This window comes from Tetrao urogallus, assembly GCF_951394365.1.
Source record: "Tetrao urogallus genome assembly, contig: scaffold_225, whole genome shotgun sequence".
Classification (NCBI taxonomy): domain Eukaryota; kingdom Metazoa; phylum Chordata; class Aves; order Galliformes; family Phasianidae; genus Tetrao; species Tetrao urogallus.
Window position 1 is genome coordinate 3,744 of NW_027639030.1, and position 16,541 is coordinate 20,284.

Genomic DNA, 16,541 nt, shown 5'->3' on the forward strand with positions numbered 1-16,541 from the left:
TTGGGACCACTGCTATGGGGCCAGTGCTATGGGGCCACCATTGTCGGGCCACCACTATGGGGTGGCCATTTTGGGACCACTGCTATGGGGCCGCCATTTTGGGACCACCACTATGGGGCCGCCATCTTGGGACCACCACTATGGGGCCACTGCCATTATGGGGCCAGTGCTATGGGGCCACCATTTTGTGGACACCGCTAAGGGGCGGCCATCTTGGGACCACTGCTATGGGGCCGCCATTTTGAGACCACAGCTACTTCCACAGCGCCACGGGTGCCGGCTTATAGGGCAGGTGGGGCGGCGGCGGCGGGGCGGCGGTACCTTGGGGTCTGCCCCCCATCTCCATGGCGGTGCTGAGATCCCAGAGCTGCAGGCTGCCGTTGGCGTGGCCGGTCAGCAGGCGCCGGCGCGGCCGTGAGCCGACGCGTCGCGACCCCTCGCATTCGTGGACGGTGAAGGCGGTGATGGTGGAACCGTCCACAGCGCGAACCTCGCAGACCCTGCGGGGCACGGGGGGACCCGAATCCCGGGGGGGAATCCCAAATCCCAATGGGGAACCCCACATCCTAAGGGGGAACCCCACATCCCAAGGGTAGGAGCCCCAAATCCCAATGGTAGAAGCCTAAATCCCAATGGGGGAATCCCAGATCCCAAGGGTAGAAGCCTAAATCCCAAGGGGGAACCCGAATCCCAGGGGGGAACCCCACATCCCAATGGGGAACCCCACATCCTAAGGGGGAACCCACATCCCAAGGGTAGGAGCCCCAAATCCCAATGGTAGAAGCCTAAATCCTAATGGGGAACCCCAAATCCCAAGGGGGAACCCGAATCCCAGGGGTAGGAGCCCCAAATCCCAATGGTAGGAGCCTAAATCCCAATGGGGGAACCCCAAATCCCAAGGGGGAACCCCAAATCCCAAGAGGGAAACCCACATCCTAAGGGGGAACCCAAATCCCGGGGGGGAACCCCACACCCTAAGGGTAGGAGCCCCAAATCCCAATGGTAGAAGCCTAAATCCCAATGGGGGAATCCCAGATCCCAGGGGGGAACCCGAATCCCAGGGGGGAACCCGAATTCCAACGGTAGGAGCCTAAATCCCAATGGGGGAATCCCAAATCCCAATGGGAAACCCCACATCCCAAGGGGGAACCCACATCCCAAGGGTAGGAGCCCCAAATCCCAATGGTAGAAGCCTAAATCCTAATGGGGAACCCCAAATCCCAAGGGGGAACCCCACATCCTAAGGGGGAACCCGAATCCCAGGGGTAGGAGCCCCAAATCCCAATGGTAGGAGCCTAAATCCCAATGGGGGAACCCCAAATCCCAATGGTAGGAGCCTAAATCCCAATGGGGGAACCCCAAATCCCAATGGTAGGAGCCTAAATCCCAATGGGGGAACCCCAAATCCCAAGGGGGAAACCCACATCCCAATGGGAAACCCCACATCCCAATGGGGAACCCGAATCCCAGGGCAGAACCCGAATCCCAATGGTAGAAGCCTAAATCCCAATAGGGGAACCCCAAAACCCAATGGTAGGAGCCTAAATCCCAATGGGGGAATCCCAGATCCCAATAGGGGAACCCCAAATCCCAATGGGGAACCCCACATCCCAAGGGGGAACCCCAAATCCCAGGGGCGAACCCCAAATCCCAGGGGCGAACCCCACATCCCAATGGGGAACCCCACATCCTAAGGGGGAACCCACATCCCAAGGGTAGGAGCCCCAAATCCCAATGGTAGGAGCCTAAATCCCAATAGGGGAACCCCAAAACCCAATGGTAGGAGCTTAAATCCCAATGGGGGAATCCCAGATCCCAATAGGGGAACCCCAAATCCCAATGGGGAACCCCACATCCCAAGGGGGAACCCCAAATCCCAGGGGCGAACCCCAAATCCCAGGGGCGAACCCCACATCCCAATGGGGAACCCCACATCCTAAGGGGGAACCCACATCCCAAGGGTAGGAGCCCCAAATCCCAATGGTAGGAGCCTAAATCCCAATGGGGGAATCCCACATCCCAACAGGAACCCCAAATCCCAACAGGGAACCCCACATCCCAATGATAGAAGCCTAAATCCTAATGGGGAACCCCAAATCCAAAGGGGGAACCCCAAATCCCAAGGGTAGAAGCCTAAATCCCAACAGGGGAACCCCAAATCCCAATGGGGGAATCCCAGATCCCAATAGGGGAACCCCAAATCCCAATGGGGAACCCCACATCCCAAGGGGGAACCCCAAATCCCAGGGGCGAACCCCAAATCCCAGGGGCGAACCCCACATCCCAATGGGGAACCCCACATCCTAAGGGGGAACCCACATCCCAAGGGTAGGAGCCCCAAATCCCAATGGTAGGAGCCTAAATCCCAATGGGGGAATCCCACATCCCAACAGGAACCCCAAATCCCAACAGGGAACCCCACATCCCAATGATAGAAGCCTAAATCCTAATGGGGAACCCCAAATCCAAAGGGGGAACCCCAAATCCCAAGGGTAGAAGCCTAAATCCCAACAGGGGAACCCCAAATCCCAATGGGGGAATCCCAAATCCCAACAGGGAACCCCAAATCCCAAGGGTAGAAGCCTAAATCCCAACAGGGGAACCCCAAATCCCAATGGGGGAATCCCAAATCCCAACAGGGAACCCCAAATCCCAAGGGTAGAAGCCTAAATCCCAACAGGGGAACCCCAAATCCCAATGGGGGAATCCCAAATCCCAACAGGGAACCCCAAATCCCAAGGGTAGAAGCCTAAATCCCAATGGGGAACCCCACATCCTAAGGGGGAACCCGAATCCCAATGGGGAACCCACATCCCAAGGGTAGGAGCCCCAAATCCCAATGGTAGAACCCTAAATCCCAATGTGGGAATCCCAGATCCCAAGGGTAGAAGCCTAAATCCCAAGGGGGAACCCCAAAACCCAATGGTACGAGCCTAAATCCCAATGGGGGAATCCCAGATCCCAATAGGGGAACCTTAAATCCCAATGGTAGAAGCCTAAATCCCAATGGGGGAATCCGGAATCCCAGGGGCGAACCCCAAATCCCAATGGGGAACCCCACATCCTAAGGGGGAACCCGAATCCCAAGGGTAGGAGCCCCAAATCCCAAGGGTAGAAGCCTAAATCCCAATGGGGGAATCCCAAATCCCAAGGGTAGGAGCCCCAAATCCCAAGGGTAGAAGCCTAAATCCTAATGGGGGAACCCCACATCCCAATGGGAAACCCCACATCCCAAGGGGGAACCCCAAATCCCAGGGGCGAACCCCAAATCCCAGGGGCGAACCCCACATCCCAATGGGGAACCCCACATCCTAAGGGGGAACCCACATCCCAAGGGTAGGAGCCCCAAATCCCAATGGTAGAAGCCTAAATCCCAATGGGGGAATCCCAGATCCCAAGGGTAGAAGCCTAAATCCCAAGGGGGAACCCGAATCCCAGGGCAGAACCCGAATCCCAAGGGGGAGCCCCAAACCCCAATGGTAGAAGCCTAAATCTTAATGGGGAACCCCAAATCCCAAGGGGGAACCCCACATCCCAATGGGGAACCCGAATCCCAGGGCAGAACCCGAATCCCAACGGTAGAAGCCTAAATCCCAATAGGGAACCCCAAAACCCAATGGTAGAAGCCTAAATCCCAATGGGGGAATCCCAGATCCCAGTAGGGGAACCCCAAATCCCAATGGGGAACCCCACATCCCAAGGGGGAACCCCAAATCCCAGGGGCGAACCCCAAATCCCAGGGGCGAACCCCACATCCCAATGGGGAACCCCACATCCTAAGGGGGAACCCACATCCCAAGGGTAGGAGCCCCAAATCCCAATGGTAGGAGCCTAAATCCCAATGGGGGAATCCCACATCCCAACAGGAACCCCAAATCCCAACAGGGAACCCCAAATCCCAATGATAGAAGCCTAAATCCTAATGGGGAACCCCAAATCCAAAGGGGGAACCCCAAATCCCAAGGGTAGAAGCCTAAATCCCAACAGGGGAACCCCAAATCCCAATGGGGGAATCCCAAATCCCAACAGGGAACCCCAAATCCCAAGGGTAGAAGCCTAAATCCCAATGGGGGAATCCGGAATCCCAGGGGCGAACCCCAAATCCCAATGGGGAACCCCACATCCTAAGGGGGAACCCGAATCCCAGGGGTAGGAGCCCCAAATCCCAAGGGTAGAAGCCTAAATCCCAATGGGGGAATCCCAGATCCCAGGGGGGAACCTGAATCCCAGGGGGGAACCCGAATCCCAATGGTACGAGCCTAAATCCCAATGGGGGAATCCCAAATCCCAAGGGTAGGAGCCCCAAATCCCAAGGGTAGAAGCCTAAATCCTAATGGGGGAACCCCACATCCCAATGGGAAACCCCACATCCCAAGGGGGAACCCCAAATCCCAGGGGCGAACCCCAAATCCCAGGGGCGAACCCCACATCCCAATGGGGAACCCCACATCCTAAGGGGGAACCCACATCCCAAGGGTAGGAGCCCCAAATCCCAATGGTAGGAGCCTAAATCCCAATGGGGGAATCCCAGATCCCAAGGGTAGAAGCCTAAATCCCAAGGGGGAACCCGAATCCCAGGGCAGAACCCGAATCCCAAGGGGGAGCCCCAAACCCCAATGGTAGAAGCCTAAATCCTAATGGGGAACCCCAAATCCCAAGGGGGAACCCCACATCCCAATGGGGAACCCGAATCCCAGGGCAGAACCCGAATCCCAACGGTAGAAGCCTAAATCCCAATAGGGAACCCCAAAACCCAATGGTAGAAGCCTAAATCCCAATGGGGGAACCCCAGATCCCAGTAGGGGAACCCCAAATCCCAATGGGGAACCCCACATCCTAAGGGGGAACCCGAATCCCAGGGGTAGGAGCCCCAAATCCCAATGGTAGAAGCCTAAATCCCAATGGGGGAACCCCAAATCCCAATGGTAGGAGCCTAAATCCCAATGGGGGAACCCCAAATCCCAATGGTAGGAGCCTAAATCCCAATGGGGGAACCCCAAATCCCAAGGGGGAAACCCACATCCCAATGGGAAACCCCACATCCCAATGGGGAACCCGAATCCCAGGGCAGAACCCGAATCCCAATGGTAGAAGCCTAAATCCCAATAGGGGAACCCCAAAACCCAATGGTAGGAGCCTAAATCCCAATGGGGGAATCCCAGATCCCAATAGGGGAACCCCAAATCCCAATGGGGAACCCCACATCCCAAGGGGGAACCCCAAATCCCAGGGGCGAACCCCAAATCCCAGGGGCGAACCCCACATCCCAATGGGGAACCCCACATCCTAAGGGGGAACCCACATCCCAAGGGTAGGAGCCCCAAATCCCAATGGTAGGAGCCTAAATCCCAATGGGGGAATCCCACATCCCAACAGGAACCCCAAATCCCAACAGGGAACCCCAAATCCCAATGATAGAAGCCTAAATCCTAATGGGGAACCCCAAATCCAAAGGGGGAACCCCAAATCCCAAGGGTAGAAGCCTAAATCCCAACAGGGGAACCCCAAATCCCAATGGGGGAATCCCAAATCCCAACAGGGAACCCCAAATCCCAAGGGTAGAAGCCTAAATCCCAATGGGGAACCCCACATCCTAAGGGGGAACCCGAATCCCAATGGGGAACCCACATCCCAAGGGTAGGAGCCCCAAATCCCAAGGGTAGAAGCCTAAATCCCAATGGGGAACCCCAAAACCCAATGGTACGAGCCTAAATCCCAATGGGGGAATCCCAGATCCCAATAGGGGAACCCCAAATCCCAATGGTAGAAGCCTAAATCCCAATGGGGGAATCCGGAATCCCAGGGGCGAACCCCAAATCCCAATGGGGAACCCCACATCCTAAGGGGAACCCGAATCCCAGGGGTAGGAGCCCCAAATCCCAAGGGTAGAAGCCTAAATCCCAATGGGGGAATCCCAGATCCCAGGGGGGAACCTGAATCCCAGGGGGGAACCCGAATCCCAATGGTACGAGCCTAAATCCCAATGGGGGAATCCCAAATCCCAAGGGTAGGAGCCCCAAATCCCAAGGGTAGAAGCCTAAATCCTAATGGGGGAACCCCACATCCCAATGGGAAACCCCACATCCCAAGGGGGAACCCCAAATCCCAGGGGCGAACCCCAAATCCCAGGGGCGAACCCCACATCCCAATGGGGAACCCCACATCCTAAGGGGGAACCCACATCCCAAGGGTAGGAGCCCCAAATCCCAATGGTAGAAGCCTAAATCCCAATGGGGGAACCCCAAATCCCAATGGTAGGAGCCTAAATCCCAATGGGGGAACCCCAAATCCCAAGGGGGAAACCCACATCCCAATGGGAAACCCCACATCCCAATGGGGAACCCGAATCCCAGGGCAGAACCCGAATCCCAATGGTAGAAGCCTAAATCCCAATAGGGGAACCCCAAAACCCAATGGTAGGAGCTTAAATCCCAATGGGGGAATCCCAGATCCCAATAGGGGAACCCCAAATCCCAATGGGGAACCCCACATCCCAAGGGGGAACCCCAAATCCCAGGGGCGAACCCCAAATCCCAGGGGCGAACCCCACATCCCAATGGGGAACCCCACATCCTAAGGGGGAACCCACATCCCAAGGGTAGGAGCCCCAAATCCCAATGGTAGGAGCCTAAATCCCAATGGGGGAATCCCACATCCCAACAGGAACCCCAAATCCCAACAGGGAACCCCAAATCCCAATGATAGAAGCCTAAATCCTAATGGGGAACCCCAAATCCAAAGGGGGAACCCCAAATCCCAAGGGTAGAAGCCTAAATCCCAACAGGGGAACCCCAAATCCCAATGGGGGAATCCCAAATCCCAACAGGGAACCCCAAATCCCAAGGGTAGAAGCCTAAATCCCAATGGGGAACCCCACATCCTAAGGGGGAACCCGAATCCCAATGGGGAACCCACATCCCAAGGGTAGGAGCCCCAAATCCCAATGGTAGAACCCTAAATCCCAATGTGGGAATCCCAGATCCCAAGGGTAGAAGCCTAAATCCCAAGGGGGAACCCCAAAACCCAATGGTACGAGCCTAAATCCCAATGGGGGAATCCCAGATCCCAATAGGGGAACCCCAAATCCCAATGGTAGAAGCCTAAATCCCAATGGGGGAATCCGGAATCCCAGGGGCGAACCCCAAATCCCAATGGGGAACCCCACATCCTAAGGGGGAACCCGAATCCCAGGGGTAGGAGCCCCAAATCCCAAGGGTAGAAGCCTAAATCCCAATGGGGGAATCCCAGATCCCAGGGGGGAACCTGAATCCCAGGGGGGAACCCGAATCCCAATGGTACGAGCCTAAATCCCAATGGGGGAATCCCAAATCCCAAGGGTAGGAGCCCCAAATCCCAATGGTAGAAGCCTAAATCCTAATGGGGGAACCCCACATCCCAATGGGAAACCCCACATCCCAAGGGGGAACCCCAAATCCCAGGGGCGAACCCCAAATCCCAGGGGCGAACCCCACATCCCAATGGGGAACCCCACATCCTAAGGGGGAACCCACATCCCAAGGGTAGGAGCCCCAAATCCCAATGGTAGAAGCCTAAATCCCAATGGGGGAATCCCAGATCCCAAGGGTAGAAGCCTAAATCCCAAGGGGGAACCCGAATCCCAGGGCAGAACCCGAATCCCAAGGGGGAGCCCCAAACCCCAATGGTAGAAGCCTAAATCCTAATGGGGAACCCCAAATCCCAAGGGGGAACCCCACATCCCAATGGGGAACCCGAATCCCAGGGCAGAACCCGAATCCCAACGGTAGAAGCCTAAATCCCAATAGGGAACCCCAAAACCCAATGGTAGAAGCCTAAATCCCAATGGGGGAATCCCAGATCCCAGTAGGGGAACCCCAAATCCCAATGGGGAACCCCACATCCTAAAGGGGAACCCACATCCCAAGGGTAGGAGCCCCAAATCCCAATGGTAGGAGCCTAAATCCCAATGGGGGAATCCCAGATCCCAATGGTAGGAACCTAAATCCCCATGGGGAACCCCAAATCCCAAGGGGGAACCCCACACCCCAATGGTAGAAGCCTAAATCCCAACAGAGAACCCCAAATCCCAATGGTAGAAGCCCCCAAAGAGACCCCAAAGCCGCCCAGGACCCCCCAAAACCCATTGAGGGCCTCCCATCAGCCCTTTGGAGCCCTCAAAGCCCCCAGGACCCCATAAAACTCATTGAGGGACCACCATCAACACTTTGGAGCCCCCAGAAGCCCCCCAGGACCCCCCAAAACCCATCGAAGGACCTCAAGAACCCTTTGGAGCCCCCCAGAAGCCCCCCAAAACCCATCCAGACACTCCCATGAACCCTTTGGAGCCCCCAAAAGCCCCTCAGGACCCCCCAAAACCCATTGAGGGACCCCAGGAACCCTTCAGAGACCCCAAAGCCCCCCAGGACCCCCAAAACCCATTGAAGGACCCCAAAACCCATCCAGGGCCTCCTATCAACCCTCTGGAGCCCCCCAGAAGCCCCCCAGGAACCCCGGACACCCCAAAACCCATTGAGGGACCCCATGAACCCTCTGGAGCCCCCAGAAGCCCCCCAGGAGCCCCCAAAACAAATCGAGGGTCTCCAATCAGCCCTTTGCAGCCCTCAAAGCCCCCCAGGAGCCCCCAAAACCCATCCAGGGCCTCCCATCAAACCTCTGGAGCCCCCAAAACCCATCGAGGGACCCCAAGAACCCTTTGGAGCCCCCAGAAGCCCCCCAGGACCCCCAAAAACCATCCAGGCACTCCCATGAACCCTTTGGAGCCCCCCAGAAGCCCCTCAGGACCCCCCAAAACCCATTGAGGGACCACCATCAACCCTTCAGAGACCCCAAAGCCCCCCAGGACCCCCAAAACCCATCGAAGGACCCCAAGAACCCTTTGGAACCCCCCAAAACCCCCCAGGACCCCCCAAAACCATCCAGGGCCTCCCATCAACCCTTTGGAGCCCCCAGAATCCCCTCAAGACCCCCCAAAACCCATCGAGGGACCCCAAGAACCCTTTGGAGCCCCCCAAAGCCCCCCAGGACCCCCAAAACCCATCCAGGGCCTCCCATCAACCCTTTGGAGCCCCCAGAATCCCCTCAAGACCCCCCAAAACCCATTGAGGGACGTCAAGAACTCTTTGGAGCCCTCAAAGCCCCCCAGGACCCCCCAAAACCCATTGAAGGACCCCAAAACCCATCCAAGGCCTCCCATCAACCCTCTGGAGCCCCCAGAAGCCCCCCAGGACCCCCCAAAACCCATCCAGGGCCTCCCATCAACCCTCTGGAGCCCCCAGAAGCTCCCCAGGACCCCCGGACCCCCCAAAACCCATTGAGGGACGTCAAGAACCCTTTGGAGCCCCCAAAAGCCCCCCAGGACCCCCAAAACCCATCGAAGGACCCCAAGAACCCTTTGGAGCCCCCAGAAGTCCCCCAAGAGCCCCCAAAACCCATCCAGGGCCTCCCATCAACCCTTTGGAGCCCCCAGAAGCCCCCCAGGACCCCCCAAAACCCATCCAGGGCCTCCCATGAACCCTTTGGAGCCCCCAAAAGCCCCCCAGGACCTCCTCAAGACCCCCCAAAACCCATTGAGGGACGTCAAGAACCCTTTGGAGCCCCCCAGAAGCCCCCAAAACCCATCGAGGGACTCCCATCAGCCCTTTGCAGCCCTCAAAGCCCCCCAGGAGCCCCCAAAACCCATCCAGGGCCTCCCATCAACCCTCTGGAGCCCCCCAGAAGCCCCCCAGGACCCCCCGCTCACCTCTTACCGGTGGACGAAAGTCGGACGTAGAGGCGGCAGCTGTCGGGCACCACCTTCTGGATGAAGACCTGCTGGTCGTCGCGCTCCCCGAAGGGTCCTGTCCAACACCATGGGGTGGGGGGGGCACTCAGAGGCCGCCCCCATCGCGGTCCCCCTCCCCATCCCGGTGCTGACCCCCCCCCCCTCCCCGTACCGATGTCGGTGCCGGCCGTGCAGCCGGCGTGGCCGTCGATGTCTTCCAAAGCCAAAACCTTGAAGGAGGCCAACGGCGTGGAGCCGGGCTGCGTGGAGATCATGCCGCGGAAACGCGTCACCGTCCACGTGCGGACGTGGTTGTTGTCGGCGCAAACTGAGGAGGTGGAGGGGGGGGGGAAAAAGGGGGACGGGATGGGAGGGGAGGAGGCGGGGGGTCCCAAAGATCAGTTGGAGACCCCGGGGGAACCGCAAAGCGGCTCACAGAGACACAAAGGTCGTCAGAGAGCTCCGAGGAACGCTGGTGGGCTGCAAAGCATTTCGGAGAGCCCCACAGACCTCTGGAGGACACCAAAGACCTCTGGAGACCCCCAAAGACCTCTGGTGGACCAAAAAGACTTTTGGAGGACCCCAAAGACCTCTGGTGGACCCCAAAGCACTTTGGAGAGCCCTAAAGATCACTGGAGATCACCAAAGACCACTGGAGACCCCCAAAAGACCTCTGGTGGACCCCAAAGACTTTTGGAAAGTCCTAAAAATCATTGGAGACCACCAAAGACCACTGGAGACCCCCAAAGACCTCTGGTGGACCCCAAAGTCCTCTGGTGGACCCCAAAGACATCTGGAGACCCCCAAAGACCTCTGGAGAGCCCAAAAGATCATTGGAGACCCCCAAAGACGTCTGGTGGACCCCCAAAGACCTCTGGTGGATCCCCAAAGCACTTTGGAGAGCCCTAAAGATCATTGGAGACCCCCAAAGACCTCTGGCGGACCCCGAAGCATTTTGGAGAGCCCCAGAGACCACTGGAGACCACCAAAGACCTCTGGTGGACCCCAAAGCACTTTGGAAAGTCCTAAAAATCATTGGAGACCACCAGAGACCACTGGAGACCCCCAAAGACCTCTGGTGGACCCCAAAGTCCTCTGGTGGACCCCAAAGACATCTGGAGATCCCAAAAGACCTCTGGAGAGCCCTAAAGATCATTGGAGACCCCCAAAGACCTCTGGCGGACCCCGAAGCATTTCGGAGAGCCCCAGAGACCACTGGAGACCACCAAAGACCTCTGGTGGACCCCAAAGACGTTTGGTGGACCCCCAAAGACATCTGGAGAGCCCCAAAGACGTCTGAGGAACCCCAAAAGATGTCTGGAGACCCCAAGGCACTTCGGAGAGCCCTAAAGATCATTGGAGACCCCCAAAGACCTCTGGTGGACCCCAAAGCACTTTGGAGAGCCCTAAAGATCACTGGAGATCACCAAAGACCACTGGAGACCCCCAAAGACCTCTGGCGGACCAAAAAGACTTTTGGTGGACCCCAAAGACCTCTGGTGGACCCCAAAGACTTTTGGAGGACCCCAAAGACCTCTGGAGAGCCCTAAAGATCATTGGAGACCCCCAAAGACCTCTGGCGGACCCCGAAGCATTTCAGAGAGCCCCAGAGACCACTGGAGACCACCAAAGACCTCTGGTGGACCCCAAAGACGTTTGGTGGACCCCAAAGACCTCTGGTGGACCCCCAAAGACATCTGGAGAGCCCCAAAGACGTCTGAGGAACCCCAAAAGATGTCTGGAGACCCCAAGGCACTTCGGAGAGCCCTAAAGATCATTGGAGACCCCCAAAGACCTCTGGTGGACCCCAAAGCACTTTGGAGAGCCCTAAAGATCACTGGAGATCACCAAAGACCACTGGAGACCCCCAAAGACCTCTGGTGGACCCCCAAAGACCTCTGGCGGACCAAAAAGACTTTTGGTGGACCCCAAAGACCTCTGGTGGACCCCAAAGACTTTTGGAGGACCCCAAAGACCTCTGGAGAGCCCTAAAGATCATTGGAGACCCCCAAAGACCTCCGGTGGAACCCCAAAGATGTCTAGGGAACCCCCAAAGCACTTTGGAGAGCCCTAAAGATCATTGGAGACCCCCAGAGACCACTGGCGGACCCCGAAGACCTCTGGTGGACCCCCAAAGCACTTTGGAGAGCCCTAAAGATCATTGGAGACCCCCAAAGACCTCTGGAGGACCCCAAAGCACTTTGGAGAGCCCTAAAGATCATTGGAGACCCCCAAAGACCTCTGGCGGACCCCGAAGCATTTCAGAGAGCCCCAGAGACCACTGGAGACCACCAAAGACCTCTGGTGGACCCCAAAGACGTTTGGTGGACCCCAAAGACGTTTGGTGGACCCCAAAGACCTCTGGTGGACCCCAAAGACGTTTGGTGGACCCCCAAAGACATCTGGAGAGCCCCAAAGACGTCTGAGGAACCCCAAAAGATGTCTGGAGACCCCAAGGCACTTCGGAGAGCCCTAAAGATCATTGGAGACCCCCAAAGACCTCTGGTGGACCCCAAAGCACTTTGGAGAGCCCTAAAGATCACTGGAGATCACCAAAGACCACTGGAGACCACCAAAGACCTCTGGTGGACCCCCAAAGACCTCTGGCGGACCAAAAAGACTTTTGGTGGACCCCAAAGACCTCTGGTGGACCCCAAAGACTTTTGGAGGACCCCAAAGACCTCTGGAGAGCCCTAAAGATCATTGGAGACCCCCAAAGACCTCCGGTGGAACCCCAAAGATGTCTAGGGAACCCCCAAAGCACTTTGGAGAGCCCTAAAGATCATTGGAGACCCCCAAAGACCTCTGGAGGACCCCAAAGACATCTGGAGACCCCAAAGACGTCTGAGGAACCCCAAAAGATGTCCGGAGACCCCAAGGCACTTCGGAGAGCCCTAAAGATCATTGGAGACCCCCAAAGACCTCTGGAGGACCCCAAAGCACTTTGGAGAGCCCTAAAGATCATTGGAGACCCCCAAAGACCTCTGGCGGACCCCGAAGCATTTCAGAGAGCCCCAGAGACCACTGGAGACCACCAAAGACCTCTGGTGGACCCCAAAGACGTTTGGTGGACCCCAAAGACGTTTGGTGGACCCCAAAGACCTCTGGTGGACCCCAAAGACGTTTGGTGGACCCCCAAAGACATCTGGAGACCCCCAAAGACGTCTGAGGAACCCCAAAAGATGTCTGGAGACCCCAAGGCACTTCGGAGAGCCCTAAAGATCATTGGAGACCCCCAAAGACCTCTGGTGGACCCCAAAGACCTTTGGTGGACCCCAAAGACATCTGGAGACCCCCAAAGACCTCTGGCGGACCCCAAAAGACCTCTGGGGAACCCCAAAGACCTTTGGGGAACCCCAAAGAACTTAGGAGAGCCCTAAAGATCATTGGAGACCCCCAAAGACCTCTGGCGGACCCCAAAGATGTCTGGGGAACCCCAAAGCACTTTGGAGAGTCCTAAAGATCATTGGAGACCACCAGAGACCACTGGAGGCCACCAAAGACCACTGGAGATCCCTAAGGATCACTGGTGGATCCCAAGGAACACTGAAGACCACCAGTGGACCCCAAACATTTTGGAGAGCTCTAGAGATCATTGGAGACCCCCAAAGCCCAACCTTGGTGCCCTAAAATTCCCTCGTAGACCCCCAAATCCTTTTGGAGATCCCCACAGACCACCGAGGGACCCCCAGCACCCTTTGGAGACCCCCCAAAACCCATTGGAGACCCCCCAAAACCCATTGGAGACCCCCAAAGCACAACCTTGGTGCCCTAAAAATCCCTCATGGACCCCCAAATACCTTTTGGAGATCGCCACAGACCACCGAGGGACCCCCAGCACCCTTCAGAGACCCCCAAGCAGCATTGGAGACCCCCAACACCCATTGGAGGCCCCCAAAGTCCATTGGAGACCCCCAACACCCTTTGGAGACCCCCAAAGCCCAACCTTGGTGCCCTAAAAATCCCTCATAGACCCCCAAATCCATTTGGAGATCCCCACAGACCACCGAGGGACCCCCAGCACCCTTCAGAGACCCCCAACACCCATTGGAGACCCCCCAAAACCCATTGGAGACCCCCCAAAACCCACTGGAGACCCCCAAAGCCCAACCTTGGTGCCCTAAAAGTCCCTCATTGACCCCCAGATCCTTTTGGAGATCCCCACAGACCACCGAGGGACCCCCAGCACCCTTTGGAGACCCCCAACACCCCTTGGAGACCCCCAACATCCCTTGGAGGCCGCCAAACCCCAACCTTGGTGCCCTAAAAACCCCTCGTAGACCCCCAAATCCTTTTGGAGATCCCCACAGACCACCAAGGGACCCCCAAAGCCCATTGGAGACCCCCAAAACCGATTGGAGACCCCCAAAACCCATTGGAGACCCCCAACACCCTTTGGAGGCCCCCAAAGCCCAACCTTGGTGCCCTAAAAGTCCCTCATCGACCCCCAGATCCTTTTGGAGATCCCCACAGACCACCGAGGGACCCCCAGCACCCTTCAGAGACCCCCAAGCACCATTGGAGACCCCCAACACCCTTTGGAGACCCCCAAAACCCATTGGAGGCCCCCAAAGCCCAACCGTGGTGCCCTAAAAATCCCTCATGGACCCCCAAATCCTTTTGGAGGTCCCCACAGACCACCGAGGGACCCCCAGCACCCTTCGGAGACCCCCAAAGCCCATTGGAGACCCCCAACACCCCTTGGAGACCCCCAACACCTCTTGGAGGGCCCCCAAACCCCAACCTTGGTGCCCTAAAAACCCCTTGTAGACCCCCAAATCCTTTTGGAGATCCCCACAGACCACCGAGGGACCCCCAGCACCCTTCAGAGACCCCCAAGCACCATTGGAGACCCCCAAAACCCATTGGAGACCCCCAAAGCCCAACCTTGGTGCCCTAAAATTCCCTCATGGACCCCCAAATCCTTTTGAAGATCCCCATAGACCACCGAGGGACCCCCCAACACCCTTTGGAGACCCCCAAAGCCCATTGGAGACCCTCAACACCGTTTGGAGACCACCAACACCCCTTGGAGGCCCCCAACACCCCAACCTTGGTGCCCTAAAAACCCCTTGTAGACCCCCAAATCCTTTTGGAGATCCCCACAGACCACCGAGGGACCCCCAGCACCCTTCAGAGACCCCCAAGCACCATTGGAGACCCCCAACACCCTTTGGAGGCCCCCAACACCCCTTGGGAGACCCCCAACACCCCTTGGAGGCCCCCCAACACCCCAACCTTGGTGCCCTAAAAATCCCCTCGTAGACCCCCAAATCCTTTTGGAGATCCCCACAGACCACCGAGGGACCCCCAACACCCTTTGGAGACCCCAAGCACCATTGGAGACCCCCATACACCCTTTGGAGGCCCCCCAAAACCCATTGGAGACCCCCAAAACCCATTGGAGACCCCCAAAAACCCACTGGAGACCCCCAAAGCCCAACCTTGGTGCCCTAAAATTCCCTCGTAGACCCCCAAATCCTTTTGGAGATTCCCACAGACCACCGAGGTACCCCCAATGCCCATTGGAGACCCCCAAAACCCATTGGAGACCCCCAACACCCTTTGGAGACCCCCAAAGCTCATTGGAGACCCCCAAAGCCCAACCTTGGTGCCCTAAAATTCCCTTCGTAGACCCCCAAATCCCTTTGGAGATCCCCACAGACCGCCGAGGGACCCTCAAAGACCACCGCTGAACCCCACCAAAGGGCCTTTGCAGACCCTCCCCCCCAGGCCACGGTGGCCCCCCTCCCCTTCACCCACCCGAGATGAGGTGCTTCTCCCGACAGCATGATCTTGGTGACGGGGCTGCGGTGGACGGTGAAGGTCTGGAAGAGCTGGGGACCCGAGCCCACCGTCTCGGGGTGCTGCACGATCACCCGCACGACACCCGAACTCGTGCCGTAGGCGATCTCGATCCAGGTTGCCGCTGTCACCTGGAGGGACAGCAGGGACCCCAAAAGGTCCTTTTTTTTGGGCCCCCAAAGCGCTGCAGGGTGATGGAGTGGGGGGAGGGAATTCGGACAAGGGGATGGGGACCCCAAAAAAGGGAAACGGGGACATCCATGGGGTGGCAAAGTCCTCCACGGGGTGACAAGGTGCAGGCTGGGAGATGGGGCATGGTCCTCCACGGGGTGACAAAGGCCTCCATGGGGTGACAAAGTCCTCCATGGGGTGACAAAGGCCTCCACGGGGTGACAAGGTCCTCCATGGGGTGACAAAGTCCAGGCTGGGAGATTGGGCACAGTCCCCCCGTGGGGTGACAAAGACCAGGCTGGGAGATGGCTCATGGTCCTCCATGGGGTGACAAGGTACAGGCTGGGAGATGGGGCACGGTCCTCCATGGGGTGACAAAGGCCTCCATGGGGTGACAAGGTGCAGGCTGGGAGATGGGGCATGGTCCTCCATAGGGTGACAAAGGCCTCCATGGGGTGACAAGGTCCTCCATGGGGTGACAAAGGCCTCCATGGGGTGACAAGGTCCTCCATGGGGTGACAAAGGCCTCCATGGGGTGACAAGGTCCTCCATGGGGTGACAAAGGCCTCCATGGGGTGACAAGGTCCTCCATGGGGTGACAAAGGCCTCCATGGGGTGACAAGGTTCTCCATGGGGTGACAAGGTACAGGCTGGGAGATGGGGCACGGTCCTCCATGGGGTGACAAGGTCCTCCATAGGGTGACAAAGACCAGGCTGGGAGATGGGGGCACGGTCCTCCATGGGGTGACAAAGTCCTCCATGGGGTGACAAAGGCCTCCATGGGGTGACAAAGGCCTCCATGGGG

At 57.7% G+C, this 16,541-nt stretch overlaps 1 protein-coding gene across 1 annotated transcript; it reads right to left on the reverse strand.

The window, feature by feature from the left end:
• Positions 1-253: 253 nt before the first annotated feature.
• LOC306957560 (SH3KBP1-binding protein 1-like) lies at positions 254-15,696 on the reverse strand (the record flags this gene model as incomplete). The annotated part of the gene is given in 5 exon segments (XM_079551048.1): positions 254-500; positions 9,740-9,836; positions 9,933-10,088; positions 15,524-15,542; positions 15,544-15,696. Coding segments are annotated over 5 exon segments (672 nt in total), but the record flags the coding sequence as incomplete, so codon positions are not given.
• Between the last annotated feature and the right edge of the window lie 845 nt (positions 15,697-16,541).